Raw genomic sequence first — 14,161 nt, forward strand, 5'->3', positions numbered from 1 at the left:
AGATAGGCTTAACAAATGTATTGTTTCATCAAGGAATTTAGTATCGACCTAGCAGAATTACAAGGAAATCATATGGTTAGAAAAGCCCAATTCCTCATTGCTGGTATTTAAGCACCAGTCCCCTCCTTTTTAGAAACCCAACTTCTGATCACTGGAAACCAAAGACCATCTCACCAGCCCCCTCCAAATTGTATTTTCAATGTTTAGAATTTTGTCTGTTCTGCTTGACTATACAGGCTTGAAGAATGTTGGAAAAAGATGAAATGAGACACTACTGTCTTTAAATAATATACATCTTCAACATGTAAAAAGTTTACTGAAAACTTTTATTGTAATCAAAAAGTGACATAACGGGGCTGTAATGAGTTCAGCAAATCATTCTGCTGATATTTTTGAACTGATATCAGCATTTGCCAGGCAATTAAAAAAATTCAAATGTGAAAATTTCACAGTACAGTAAACTCCACCCCAACTAATTAATGGTGGTTAAAAATAATAGGCCCTAGCAAAAACCTCTCATGTTCCATGGTCACAACTCACAATTCTGTACAAAAGTTCGTTATAAAGCTCTGATGTAAAAATGAAATAATCAAGCAGCAAATACTTTTAAGTGCAGCACAGGGTCTTCCTTTCATTATTTACAAGGCTGGAATCTCTTTACATTATAACAGAGTTTAATACAGATGACTTAGTAATTAAGTCAATTAAAACATCCGTCCTTCACACAGTGACAGATTTCGCTTTTTGGTCATCTTTCTCCTTCTCCTTGTCTTTGCTCTTCTTCGCCTTCTTCTTCTTGTGTTTGTGTTTCTGGTTCTTCTCCGGGTCCCCATCCACAGCCGCATGCTTCTTATGCTTCTTGTGCTTTTTATGCTTTTTGTGCTTTTTCTTGTCTTTCTTCTTTTTCTTCTTTTTGCTGTCCTGGCTTCCTGCTGTGCTGGCACTGCTGCTGTGGCTTCGGGTCTGGCTTCCAGAAGGGCTATGACTTCTACTTGGACTAACACTGGGACTGCTTTGACTCTGGCTCCTGTCTGCACCTGGCTGGCTGGCTGTTGCTACATTCAAGCTCTCTTTTGCTTTCTCAGTTGTTTTCTCTTTCAAGTCCTTAGAGACACTGGCGACAGTTTCTTCTTCCTTCACAGATACATTACTTTCACTATCGCTCTCATTATAGTCTGGTTCAAAAGCAGCCTCATCGGTCTCTCTAGTCAGATCAGAGGAAAGCCGAGAAGAATGACTTAACTGAGGTTTTGCCTTGATGGTACTCTTATCAATCTGTCCAGCAACCAGCTCTTTTTCAACGGGAGGTTCTGGTGGGTTAGGTATATACGGCAATTTGCTGCCACTGGACTCTTTGCTGTTCCGAGCCTCAGCAGAATGCTTCTCACGTTCCTTCCCAGATGTTTTATCTACAGACTTTGTCTCCTCACATGGGCGTTTGGTATCATAGGCAGCTTTATGATCATGGGGCTTTTTGTCTTTTGGGGGACTAGAATTGCTTTTTTTGGACTCTGTCCCCTTTTTAGGCAAATCTCTCTCCTCCCTAGGCTTACTTTTCTGTCCAGATGAAGCATCTTTACTTCGAGGAGGAGGAGGAGAAGAATCCTTCCTTCTTGTTACTTCACTTCGCTCCTCTCTTCGTTTGGAACTGGAATACTCTCTGCTTTCATAGTCCATTTTCTTGTCTCTACCAGGAGTGAAGTCTTTATTTGAGGAACCCCGAACAGATTCATGCTTTTCTGTAGTCCTGGTCTCTTTGGAAGACTGAGACAGGTTCTTCAAATTTCCTTGTTCGCTCAGCCGGTCCACGGTGCTGTCCTTCTCTGCCTGGGTGCTGCTCTTCCTCTTGTCAGGATTCTCCTTGTCCAACACAGAGTGATCTCGGTCTTTGGTTCTCCCCTTCTCACTGCATGCAGAGCCCTTTGAGCCTTTGACCTCATGCTGCATTATCTCATGGCTCACCTCCTTGGTAAGCTTCTGAATTTTCTCTGAATGCTCACTTTCTTTCTCAGTGTACTTGACTGTAGCTGACGGCTTAGTAGTAACATTTTTTATAATACTAGATGGTTTCCCTATACTCTGTACAGGTTGTGTGGTTTTAACATCTTCTTCTTCAGATTCAAAGTCATCTTTATCCCATTTGGACTGAGGAACCTGGATCATAATTATAACATCTTCAGCAGGAGCTGTATTATCGTTATTATATTCCTCCATAGTTTTAATGACTGTTCGTTTTGTATCTGTCTTTTCTTCAGATTTCCGCACAGGACTGCCTCCAGTTGAGCTTGTACTAAAACAAATGAATACTTTAAATTAATGAAAAATTTACTACAAATAAAACATTTAGGATGTCTTTTTAGTTTTAAAAAGTTAAAATTAAGCCAGGTGTGATGGCACACGACTATGATCCCAGCACCCACAGGTATACAGATCTCTTTAAGTTGAGGCCAGCCTGGTCTACAAAGCGAGTCCAGGACAGAGAAACCCTGTCTCAAAAAACTAAAAGTTAAAATTACTCTGCCCTAGGAAGATACTTTTCAAGCTATAAAAACCAATGTGGTTTATTTCTCTGCACACCGATACAATGCTACAATCAGGATAGTCCATTTCCCATGATCCAAACTCTCAAGAACATAAAAGGTATATGCATGGGCAAGCCTAAAGGACATCATTTGTCAAAAATGACACCTGACCCCACCTACCCTCCCACCCACCCACCCACCCCATGCCCTGGCCCCATACCTGGTGTAATCCACAAGTGTAGAGCTGGAGCCTTCAGTCCCAGCTACTTTCCGCTTGGCCTTTCCCTTGACTTTTTCCTGTTTAATTTTGCTAGACGTTGACTCCAATTTTTCAGAAGGTTCTTTTGTAGATGATGTATTTTCTGCATTTCCAATTTTTTTTCCAGTTTCTCTGTTGAGTTTGATTTTTTTGGCTGGGGCAGTTGATGATGCATTCTTATCCTTTTCTGGGGTCCTTTCCAGCTTTTCCATATCACCTTCTATTTTACGCTTTGGTGATGGTTTCACTATTTCACTTCCTTCTACTTTAGAGATTTTCATTGAAGATGACTCAAAATCTTTATCTATGTTCTTTTCTTCAGTTTTTCTCTTTCTTTTTTCTCCCTTGCTATCGAGTAGTTTATTTTTCTCAGGCTTCTTGGCCTTTTCATCCTTACTGGTTGGTTTTTCTGACTTGATGTCTTTGGAACAGTCCTTTTTCACCTTTTCCTCCTTGACTGGCTTTGCCTCCTGGTGGTCTTTTGCAGACTTAGAGTGGGCTTTCCTGGGGGTTCCAGTGACCTTGTCATCCTTCTGAGAGGATGATGAAGGTTTTATAGAGTCGGTCTTTGTAGCCTCCTCTTTGGCTTTTTTAAGTGGAGGTTCAGACCGAGGAGATTTTTCACGCTCCCCATCTACCTTTTCTTGGGGTCCTTTAGGTTTTAAAACATTTTCTTTCTTTGCTGTAGCAGACCCGTCACTTTTCCGTTTGGTCTTGTCACCTTTTACTTTTGGTTTATCTTTTTCTCTCTTGTCTTTTTCAGCTACTGATTTGAAAGTGATAGATTCTGCATCCATTGGTTCATCCCTAACAGGTGTGGCATCGTCTCTACTTGGGAGAACAAACAGTGTATCTGTCTTAGTTTCATCCACACCTGATGATTCTCTGGATTTTCTAGAAGTCTCTAACAGCTCCGGGTTCAGGAAGCTCTCAGTCTCTTCCCCCTTTCTTCGTTTCCTGTGCTTCTTATGCTTGTTTCCTTTACTGTCTCCTGGAACATTCTCACTCTCTTTCTCTTTTGATTTTGTATTATCTTTTGGATTGTGACTGTCTCTGGTTGAAAGTTTTTCTGGATAGTTGCCACCTAGGTTTCTATTTCTATGACTTTGTCCAGCAACATAGTCCTCTCTGCGGCCCCTTGTGAAGGGTGAATTTCTGACATTAAGAGGCAAAAGTCTCTCTGGAGAGAAGTCCTCTCTGTTGGCTGAGGGTCTCGGCTGTGCCCCCACAGCATACCCTTTGTAGTACTTTTCGTACCACTCTCGGTATTTCCTCTCCCATTCCCGGTAGCGTTCTTTCTCAAATGGGTCTCTAAAGTCGACACTCCGCCCATAATAGGCTTTGATGTCATAAGGGGGTGGAACTTCTCTGTATCTATTAAAATACTCACGCTCTGTTTCTCCTTGAGGTACATTGCGTTTTGTGGGAGACTGTCCCCTAAATGCTTGAGGAGATCTTGACCGTGAATGATAGCGTCTATATGGAGGTGACCTTGACCTAGATCGGTGGTATCCATGAGATCTGGACCGTGAACGGTAATTGCGGCTCTTGCCCCTGCCTCTCCTGGGATATGGGGGTGAGCGTGAATAGGAGCGAGAGTGTGAGCGGCTGAAGGACCGAGAGTAAGAGCGTGACCGTGTTGAGCCAGACCTTGACTTTGAATAAGTGTATGAACTTCTTGAATACGATGAACCACTATAGGGAGATTTAGACCTAAAAACAAAAACACAGTTGATGGTTGAGAAATATATACGAAGTGAAAACAGACAGATTCCAGTATTCTTTTCTCACGGTTTTATCTTTCTTTGCATCAAGTTTCATCTTAGATGATTAAAGAGGTACAGTGACCTCTATTGGAATGGAATAAAGTACACAAATCACTTGTTACAAAACAAAAGCCAAGTCCTGACAATCAGAGTGGAGTGCATTAATGTACCGTGAGTTTTATGAGCTTATTAACATCAAACAAATGCCAATTAAATTTAAATTTCACTTCCTGTCTGATTATTTAGGTAGGAGTCTATTTTTATCTTACACTAACCAATAGTCTAGCTTTAAAAGGAACCACATTTTAAGTGTAAATCTAAAAAACAAAGTCTTTAAACAAACTTCCAGGGAACTTCTGTACTTCATTTTTCTTTCTATCAATACATCGACATGTATTCTACCACTGCTTTTTAATCACACAGGTTAATGTTCCAGCAAGAAGCTGTAGCCTTATAAGCAAAGGCCCTCAGAATGCTCTCTGGCTAGTCCCCTATATCTTTCCTTCTATAAACATTTCCCATTTCTTTCATCATATTATGAATAACTTGAAGGGACAAGGACAACTTAGTCCCTATAAATGCTAGTTCTACACAATAGAATTTACACTGAGACATTATTTTAACGGACATATTGGGGAATAAGCTACATCTCCTTCATTCTATAAAACTAGACCGAATCAGAAAAATCTCATAAGTGCAATGTTATTTATATCCATAGGTAATCCCTGGATATTCAAAGTCCCATTTGTAATTCTGTTGTGAAGGCTTGCAAAACACTAACCTGGAAAATGAGCGCCTACGCTCCTTTTGAATCTTTTTGTATTCCATCAATTCCTTAGCAAAATCATTTGTAAACTCATCTAGCTTGGACTTTTTCTTTTCCCTAGTAAAATAAAGTTAAAGAGTGAAAGTTAACAAAAACCATTTAAGAAAACTAACAAGACAAATGTAATTAGATCATGAATGAAATGAATGAAATTGCCATTAGTTTTCTACTTTAAAACTATAAATCTAGGTATCCCTGAGGAAGTTGCTTGTATGGTTTTGGTTTAAATTTTAGGTGAATTTTCTTTACTAACTGGAAACACTAGAAAATGTTTCCGAAATACCTACTTAACGTTCTATCAGGAAATGGAAGTGTACGGTAATCTGAGGTCAGGGTACTCACTCTTCCTTTAGCCGCCGCTGCTCTCTATAGAACTCTTCCCTGGACAAAGGAGGTGCTTGCGTTGTAGGGATGGTATTTGAATGAGCAGTCTGCACTCCTGATGACACCCAAGGTGCTGACATATTGGCAGGAGCTGGTGGGAACCCTGGAGGAGGGACACTATATCCTGCAGGTGGAGGCTGGCCAGGAGGAAACTGAGGAGAAAACTGTGGGGGAGGTACACCTGGAGGAAGAGGAAGCGTATGGGGAGGAGGCGGATACAAAGGAGGTGGTGGAACAGGCACAAAGACTGGAGTTGCTGGTAGTGATGGGCCTTGAGTCCTCTGTGAGCGCTCGCTGTGGTGTCGCCCGCGGTTTATACTTCTGGAGAAATAAATTCCAAGGTATTACACCTTTAAATTAAATTCATCTGAGACAAATGAGGTTGTCTTTTTCTGTTTATAATTATTTACAAAAAAAATGGAATAGAATCAATACTCTAATACAAATTCAGTTACGATGTGTTTGCAGACATTAACTCTACAGGCCAGATAACTGGTCTACAGCCCCATCTACTCAGTAGGCTGTCCATCAATTGAATCTTGAGTTTGAGACCAGCTTATACCAAGAACATGGCTCAAAACAAAAACCTCTCAAAAACTGTATTTCAAAAGCCTGGTTCCTTCAGAAGAGCAGCAACAGCTCTTAACCACTGAACTACCCCTCCAGATCAAGAGTCTAATTTTTAAGGCCATTCAGTAATTGATAGGAAACATACTTTGAAGGAAGTGACAGGTTAATGTAACTGTGACCTAGTTCTCCCCCAAATGCCGTTCGAGATCCAAAGTTCACATTAACAAAAACCACTGTAACTTCCTTTTGGAAGAAGTAGGTGAACACCCAACAAAACAGAATCATACTAATTCCAGTATCTGTAATTAAAACTCAAAGAGTTTAAAAGGTTAAACAGAAGTAATTAAAGTTTCTGAATTCTGTCAAAGAATTTGAGTGTGCTTTTGTTAAGCTAATGGTTTTTACACAATGAGCAAATGGCATGCAACAGCAGCAGGAGTTGTTCAGATTTACGTCTGCTCAGAACCATGAATTAGCACACATTGCCTTCTTTTAGTGCAATCTAGTAAAAAAAGCAGCTGTCTTAAGATTGGAGCACTAGAAGAACAGTTATAGTCTTATCAAATATGGAAGTCTCTGCATCCTGATTTAAATAACTACCATCATAGTAAAACCTAAACTTCGAAAGTTAAGACTGTTAGTGAAGAGTGAGAGCCCTGAACAAATCCCCTGGTCTCTTCTTTTGGAAAACGGGAGGTGGGCAAAGCCTGGGAGAGAAAGAATGCTTTTTCCCATCTGGAAGCTGAGCTGGCTAACTTTCACAAGCTGCATTCTGCCATGAACCAATACAGAGCAAATAATCACTAGAAGGAATACGAAGAACAGAGCCTAAGGGGTTCAAGCGATGGCTCAGTGAGTAAGAGTGCTTGCACAGTGCGAGGAGCCGAGTCCAGACCCCAGGACCACACAGGAAGCTGCTGTGACACACCATGTACGGTGGCACACGCTTGTAGTCCACAACATACAGGAGGCAGAGGCAGGCGATCTCTGTGAGTTCGAGGCCACCCCCGTCCACAAAGTGAGTCCAGGACAGCCAAGGCTACACAGAGAAACCCTGTTGGGGGAGGGGTGAGCTAGATGTGGCCATGCATGTCTACATTTAACCCTAGTGTTGTTAGGGGCAGAGACAGGAGGACTGCTGGGGTTTGCTGTCTACCAGTTTACCCCAGTTTCTCAAAAGAATACAAGGCAGGGAGTGCTACAGCAGGGTTCCTAACATCCTCCTTGTATCTCTGTACACAGGCACTTTCACATACATGTGAGCATATATACCAAAGATGGAGACTTAAAAATCATCAGGCTAAATGTAATCTATCCTATGTTCCCTGCTTTTATCCCTGCCTCCTTCCCCAGACAGGTCTTGTTATATCATCCCGGCTGGCTTCTAACTCACTATCTTCCTGCCTCAGCCTCCCAAATGCTGGGATTACAGGTGTGGACTACACTTAGCAATAAACAGTTTTTGTAAACATATCTTCAAATGAGACCTTATTCTGCATCTGCTGGGACTGAACCTAGGGCCTTACATAGGCTAGGCAAGTAATTAACCCCCAGTTCCCAGACTTCTTAAAGACAACTGCTATGGTCAACTTCTCCACCATTCGTATGTTATTTCTTTGTATATTTCCCAGTGTGCTATGGGGTTATTTTACAAGAGTTTTAGCATCCTTACCTATAACAGCTTCTTTCTCCTCTTCTAATTTGCTGTGGTGGAGAAACCAGATATCCAAGCTTGTTGGAACTGTACAAGGTTTAAAAAGAGCAAAACACAACTGAATTATTTTTCCTTAAGTATAATAGACAACCTATTAGTGCACATATTTCATGGTATCTATTTTAACTTGTTTTAGAAACATTTTTCTAATCTTAAACTCTTAAAGCTGTTACAGAAGAGACCTAAGTAAATATTCTATTTACTTAGGATTAACTTTAAGGTCAATGTAGTTTTGATTCAGAATAATATCTGTATTTTCATTAGCACTGTACAAATTACAAACTTAACTGTTTAGAAAAGAACCCTTAACTTTACAAGGCTTTATGTAGGTAATTTACACCCTTAAGTAGCATACTTTTTGAGTGCAAAAAAAATGAGAAAAAGAGGCCAAAAAGGTTTAAACCTACATGCTCACATACCTGTAACCAGTAAACAGATGGCAACTCAGGTGTGTTTGTGTCTAAATTCAAACACAGGTCCACCTGTCTCTAAATTTCATTCTCTTTCTACTGATAAATTCTACTAGTCTTTCATCAGTTTATTTTCTCTTCAAGAAATTTGGTTTATCTTTCAAACAAAATGATCAAAGATTTTAGAATATAAGTTTTATAGGACTGTCTTCATAATATTAAAAGAATATTAATTTAAAATACATTTAATTTTATGTATACTGAATATTTTGCCCACATGTATGTGTATCAGGTACATGCAGTGGCTGTGGAGTTTCAAAAGGTTGTGGGGGCTGGGAGCTGAATCTAGGTCCTCTGGAAGATCAAGTACTCTTAATCACTGAGCCATCTCTCTAGTCCAAATTTAGTAATTTTAATGCCATAAAGCATCCTACAGACATTAATATTCTTTACGTCAGCCTAATGTGGTGATGCATACCTTTAATCACTCAGGAAGGCAGAGGCAGGCGGATCACTGTGAGTTCAAGGCCAGCCTGGTCTACAAAGCTGCCAAAGCAACACAGAGAAATACTGTCTAAAAAAACCAAAAACCAAAACCAAAACCAAAACAAACAAAAAAATTTCTTTGTGTGTCAGGGTAGAAAAATCAAATCTTGTACATTTTAATAACTTAATAAGCCAGGAAAGAACAAGGAAGTCTGATTGGTGGACATTAATCTTACAATATGTTAATATTTACTAAAATGAATTTTAGTCATCCCTATTATGAGTTCAACTGTTTAGGAAAATAGAAATCTAGAAATATGGGATCAACTTAAATTTGGGATCAACTTACTAATGTGAGGTCCTGCCAAGATCCCTATGTTTTAAAGGCAGAAGGGATGGAGCAGAGTTTGTGTATTTTACTGTTTTGGAGAAGAACTGCAAAGTGACTTTGAACTGGGTTTGACCTTCATAAGTCCACTTAATGTGGATTTCCTTGAGATTTATTTGAAAACTTTGTAGACAAACCAGATAGCGTAAAAATAGTGAAAAGAATTAAGAAATGGTGTTATGAATATATAAAATGTTGCTAAAAGCCTATTTTAATGTTTTTTTGTTTTTTTAAACCACAAAACATGCAAATTATGAGGTTAAAATGTACTGAACTTATACAGACTGTACAATATTCTGAAGGACCTCCTGTTGGTGAGTGCTACAAAGCATTTACCTAATGCACCGGGTGACACTAACGATCTCCATATGAGTTCGCCTTTGATAAATTGGGAATCAAAAAATTTCCACCACATATAGTATATATAAGGAGCCAATCAACTACGTTACTAAGGGAAGGTCAGTCAACAGACTATGAGCAAAGCTTTAAGGAGTTAAGAGTGATGGGCTGGGATAAAGCTCCAGGGCAGAATACTTCCCTGGCATGCTGAAGGCCTGGGTTCAATTTCCAGTAACACACATACCACACATTTTCACTTATATAAATGTTAGTGTCTAGATCTCCCAAGTTTTTCAATCTTCAACCACATTTATTCTTTAAAGAAATAATTCAGCATATAAATTTGAATTTGTGACATAAAATACTAATCTGGCATATTTAAAGGAGTTTCAATAAAAAGCATTCAGCAAGAGCCTAATTTGTAGTCTCCACTTCTTAGTTTAAAGGCAAGTATCTGAAGGTTATTTCAACAGGTACTTACTGTTCCCAACCTGGCCGACCACCACCTGGACGAGCAGCATTTATTCTTACTGGACCTTAGAGACAAAACATAAACAAAACCATGAACAAGAAATTCAGTGTTAATCATTTCTTAAAGGGAAAAAATAGCCAAAGCAATATAATTTTACTTACCAGTTGTAGGGATCAACTGCCCATGTAATAATGACTGTCCCAACAAAGATGGAGTTCCAAGGACTGGCACTTGGTAACCCTTTAATGACAAAAATGCAGAAACAGTTTTTTTTAAAGTTTTTGAAAGTCAAAGCAAAAATTAAAAAAACAAAACAAACAAAAACAAAAAAAACCTAGATTTCAAAGACAGTAAAATCTACCTTTTCTTCCATAAGAGCAGTAATAGCAATTGAGGAGGCTCCCTTTGAATGTTCTGATGTAAGGGCGGCAGCTGGTAATAATTTATTATCAGAATCCCTAAAAAACAATGTAATATAACAAAACATCACCATAGGGAATGATGAGTAAAATGACAACATCACTAACACTACTTATCTATACCCTGCATTAAAAATCATTAATGATGATTTCTGAGGCAAGTGAAAGGAATGGGCCTGTAAAAAAGCTCTTTATACATAATATAAAAGGCTGGGCCAGTGTGATACTTTAGGAGGCACTTCATGCAGGCCTAACCAACCACTGGAATTCCATCCTCAGCTCCTACAAGCTGGCACACAGCTCTACACACGTGGCTGAGGCAGCCACACACCTGCACGCCCACACATATGTATACACTAACAAAGACAGAACTGCTTGAAGAAATACTATATATGATACACATGATAGAAAATAAGTGCAAAAATGTAAAACTTCAAAATAAGAAAGACAAAGAGGTCACTCTTTGTGAGTACTACTCTAAGCCAGTGGTTCTCAGCCTCCTTATATTGTGACCCTGTAACACAGTCAGTTCCTCACACTGCAGTGACCCCCAACCATAAAATCATTTCTTGCTGCTACTCCGTAAATGTAATTTTGCCACTGTTATAAACCATAATATAATTATCTGTCAATGGTCTTAGGCGACCCTTGTGAAAGGGTCAGTTACCCCCAAAGAGGTCTTGATCCACTGCTCTAAGAGAATTCTCTGTATTACCATATTTCCTACGTGATTAAATAAAGGCTAAAGTATAACAGTGCGATATATAGAGAGGTCACTCTTAAATTTTTCCTTCAGTAGGTATGAACAGGACCCGACCCACGTGTTTTAAAAGCTGGTTGATTTTTATGAGATTGCATGTTGGACCAAAGTCCACTGTTGCTTTTAGGGTCATGTGTCATCACAATTTTTTGGGGGGGGTGGGGTGGGGGTGGGAAGGAGCATCTTTTTAGACAGGGTTTTTCTGTATAGCCCTGGCTGTCCTGGAATTCAGAGATCTTTCTACCTTTACCTCCTGAGTGCCAGGCTACAATTTAGTATTTCAATAAACACAGAAATTAATACTTTAGGGGCTAGAGAGATGCACCAGTAGTTAAGAGTACCAGTTGCTCTTCTAGAGGACCCAGTTTTGATTCTGTGAATCCGTAACAGCTCACAATTGTCTGTAATTACAGTTCTAGGGGATCCACTTCCCCATTTTGCTACTGCAGACAAAGACACACATACTGGCAAACACTCTCATACATAGAAAACAAAAACTTTAGGGGAAAACAAACAAACAAAAAAACTTTTAAACAGCAGTAAGGAGACAGCCAGAGGGAAATCTCTGTAAAATTTAGAGGCCAGCTTCAGTCTACAAAGTAAGATTCTAGCTCAAAAATAACTCTTATCAAAGAAAAACTACACCATTGATCTCTAATATTTTTAATAATAAGACTTACCGAAAAGGTCCATCTGCTTTTTCTGAATGGACTGATATAGATACTGTTGCAGTTATATCAGGTACTGGAGCTGGAGCAGAAGATGGATTTCCAGGCACAGAAGGAGCCAAGGAAGACGGATTTGAAGTTAATGAAGATATAGAGGGAGTTGGGTGAGCTGACGAAGATGTCACTGGAATCATCAGAGGATCCTGCTGTCTTGATATGGGAGATCTCATCAGAGGCTGCAGGTTCCGCTGAATGAGCGGCCTTGGTGGTGGTATTGGGGGTGGGGGTGGAGGTAACTGTTTTCGTAGTCTTTTCGTATAACCAGTTTCATTTTTGAAGTTATTAACAGCCTATAGACACCAAACAAAAATGCAGAATATGTAGTATGAGTTAATATTAAACTCATTAAAAATGAGTTCTATCAGTGAAAACGTAAAGACACTTTTGTGTAAAAATGGTACAAAGACTACCTGTCGTAGAAACTTGTTGGCAATTAGAGCATCAGGAGAAACATCATTTTGATGACACGTTGGACATGTATGTTCATCTGATTCCAGGAGTGCTGTTCTTATACCTATATGTACAACAAGACGTTAAATGTGATGCAGCACTGTAGAAACTTGAATTAAAGACAGCCTACCTACAGTGCTAAATCATGAGACTGTCTTAAAAACAAACAAACAAACACACAAACAAACAAACAAACAGGAAAGCAACTTAGTAGAAAGCATTAAAAAGGTTCTGAACTTCTGGAATGCTTGTGAGCGGCTTTATGGGTACTGGAAAATGAACCCAGGTCCACTGGAACAGCATACTTAATGGATGAGCCAATTTCTCCAGCCCCAAAATATGTTTTTTTGAGACAAGGTTCCACAGTGTAACACAGGCTGGTCTTGAACCCACTTGCCTCTGTCTCCCAAGTGCTTGAGTTAAAAGCATGCACTGCTGGGACCTCAAACAAATGTTTAAACAGAAAGTATAGTATCAAATACTCATCTTTATTTGGCTAGCAATCAAAATATTGTACAAAAAAATAGAACTAAGTCTAGAAAAGAGTGACAAACATTTTTGCATCTTTAGTTTTTGAAATGACTTAACAAAAATAGGGCATTAAGAAACAAACAAACACTACAGAGGACGGGGGTTCAGTTTCCAGCACTTATATATATGGCAGCTCAGTTATCTCTAATTCAAGTTCCAGTGTATTTATTCCAGGGTATCCTATATCCTCTTCTCTGGCTTTCAAGTCACCAGACACACAGTACACAGACGTACATGAAGGCAAAGCACACCCACAAGTGACACACATCACCACGAACAAACTCTCTCTCTCAGGGTCCTGTTAAAAAGTAACGATAAAAGGTCAGGGAAGGACATTAAATTGAAGAGCAGCTTAAGCTGAAAAAGGTAAATTAACAAACAAAAGCCAAAAAGATCAGTTATTAAAATAACCACTTACCCACCCAAACAATTACAATCCATACTGTTCAATCATCATTGTAAACTACCACTTCATAATTCAGCAAGTGAATACAAATACTGTCTCAACTACATCAATCTCTTACATTCATCACAGTAACTGTTTCCACAGCAGGGAATGACAACGGCATCAGTCATAATGTCTTTGCAGATGAGGCACAAGAGCTCGTCTGGGATAGGATCATCTTCTTCTGAAGACGATGATGGCTCCTCTGGTAAGAAGGGTGGCTTTTCTTTCTTTCCAATTGCATAGGCCTCTCTGTGAAAGACAGTTTCAGCATCTTAAGACTGTCAGAATGTAAAGTAGCCATGCTCTATGCTCAGTATACTATATCGTAACAGGAACACATAACTTCAGTACAATGACAGTAAGTTTAGATAATCATGTCTTCCAAAGTAAGAGGTCAGTTGTATCTATCCTAAACCTACACAAAACCGAACTACAAATAATTAAACAAAAGTAAAGAGGCACTTGAAAAACTAAAAGGATCTTAGAATGCTTAGCTCTAAGAACTAAAGGCCAGAGAGGTAGAATATATTAGGCTACAATAATTTTTATGTTAATGTCAGACATAGACAGAATCTGAAGTTGGAGATTACCCTCAATCACAATTCTCTTTAGCAGGTGTTTTTAAAAAACAAAACAAAACAAACAAAAAAACCCACCACCAAAGACCAAAAAGTCTCCTCCTATCCCAA

At 39.3% G+C, this 14,161-nt stretch overlaps 1 protein-coding gene across 4 annotated transcripts in view; it reads right to left on the reverse strand.

Moving 5' to 3' along the window:
* Positions 1 to 307: 307 nt before the first annotated feature.
* Rbbp6 (RB binding protein 6, ubiquitin ligase) overlaps positions 308 to 14,161 on the reverse strand; it is a 30,919-nt gene continuing 17,065 nt past the window's right edge. For 2 of the 4 annotated variants that reach the window (XM_021655019.2, XM_060366897.1), the window contains 11 exons: positions 13,549 to 13,721; positions 12,454 to 12,557; positions 11,996 to 12,333; positions 10,498 to 10,594; positions 10,298 to 10,376; positions 10,146 to 10,200; positions 8,000 to 8,068; positions 5,716 to 6,078; positions 5,329 to 5,430; positions 2,743 to 4,494; positions 308 to 2,290 (listed from right to left, as the gene is read on the reverse strand). In XM_021655019.2, coding sequence (XP_021510694.1) covers positions 721 to 2,290; positions 2,743 to 4,494; positions 5,329 to 5,430; positions 5,716 to 6,078; positions 8,000 to 8,068; positions 10,146 to 10,200; positions 10,298 to 10,376; positions 10,498 to 10,594; positions 11,996 to 12,333; positions 12,454 to 12,557; positions 13,549 to 13,721 — 4,702 coding nt within the window. In that variant the 3' untranslated portion in view covers positions 308 to 720. The remainder of the gene's footprint in view (positions 2,291 to 2,742; positions 4,495 to 5,328; positions 5,431 to 5,715; positions 6,079 to 7,999; positions 8,069 to 10,145; positions 10,201 to 10,297; positions 10,377 to 10,497; positions 10,595 to 11,995; positions 12,334 to 12,453; positions 12,558 to 13,548; positions 13,722 to 14,161) is intronic. The other 2 variants (XM_021655026.2, XM_060366898.1) reach the window with 1 other exon arrangement.

Source organism: Meriones unguiculatus, chromosome 14 (genome assembly GCF_030254825.1).
Source record: "Meriones unguiculatus strain TT.TT164.6M chromosome 14, Bangor_MerUng_6.1, whole genome shotgun sequence".
NCBI lineage: Eukaryota > Metazoa > Chordata > Mammalia > Rodentia > Muridae > Meriones > Meriones unguiculatus.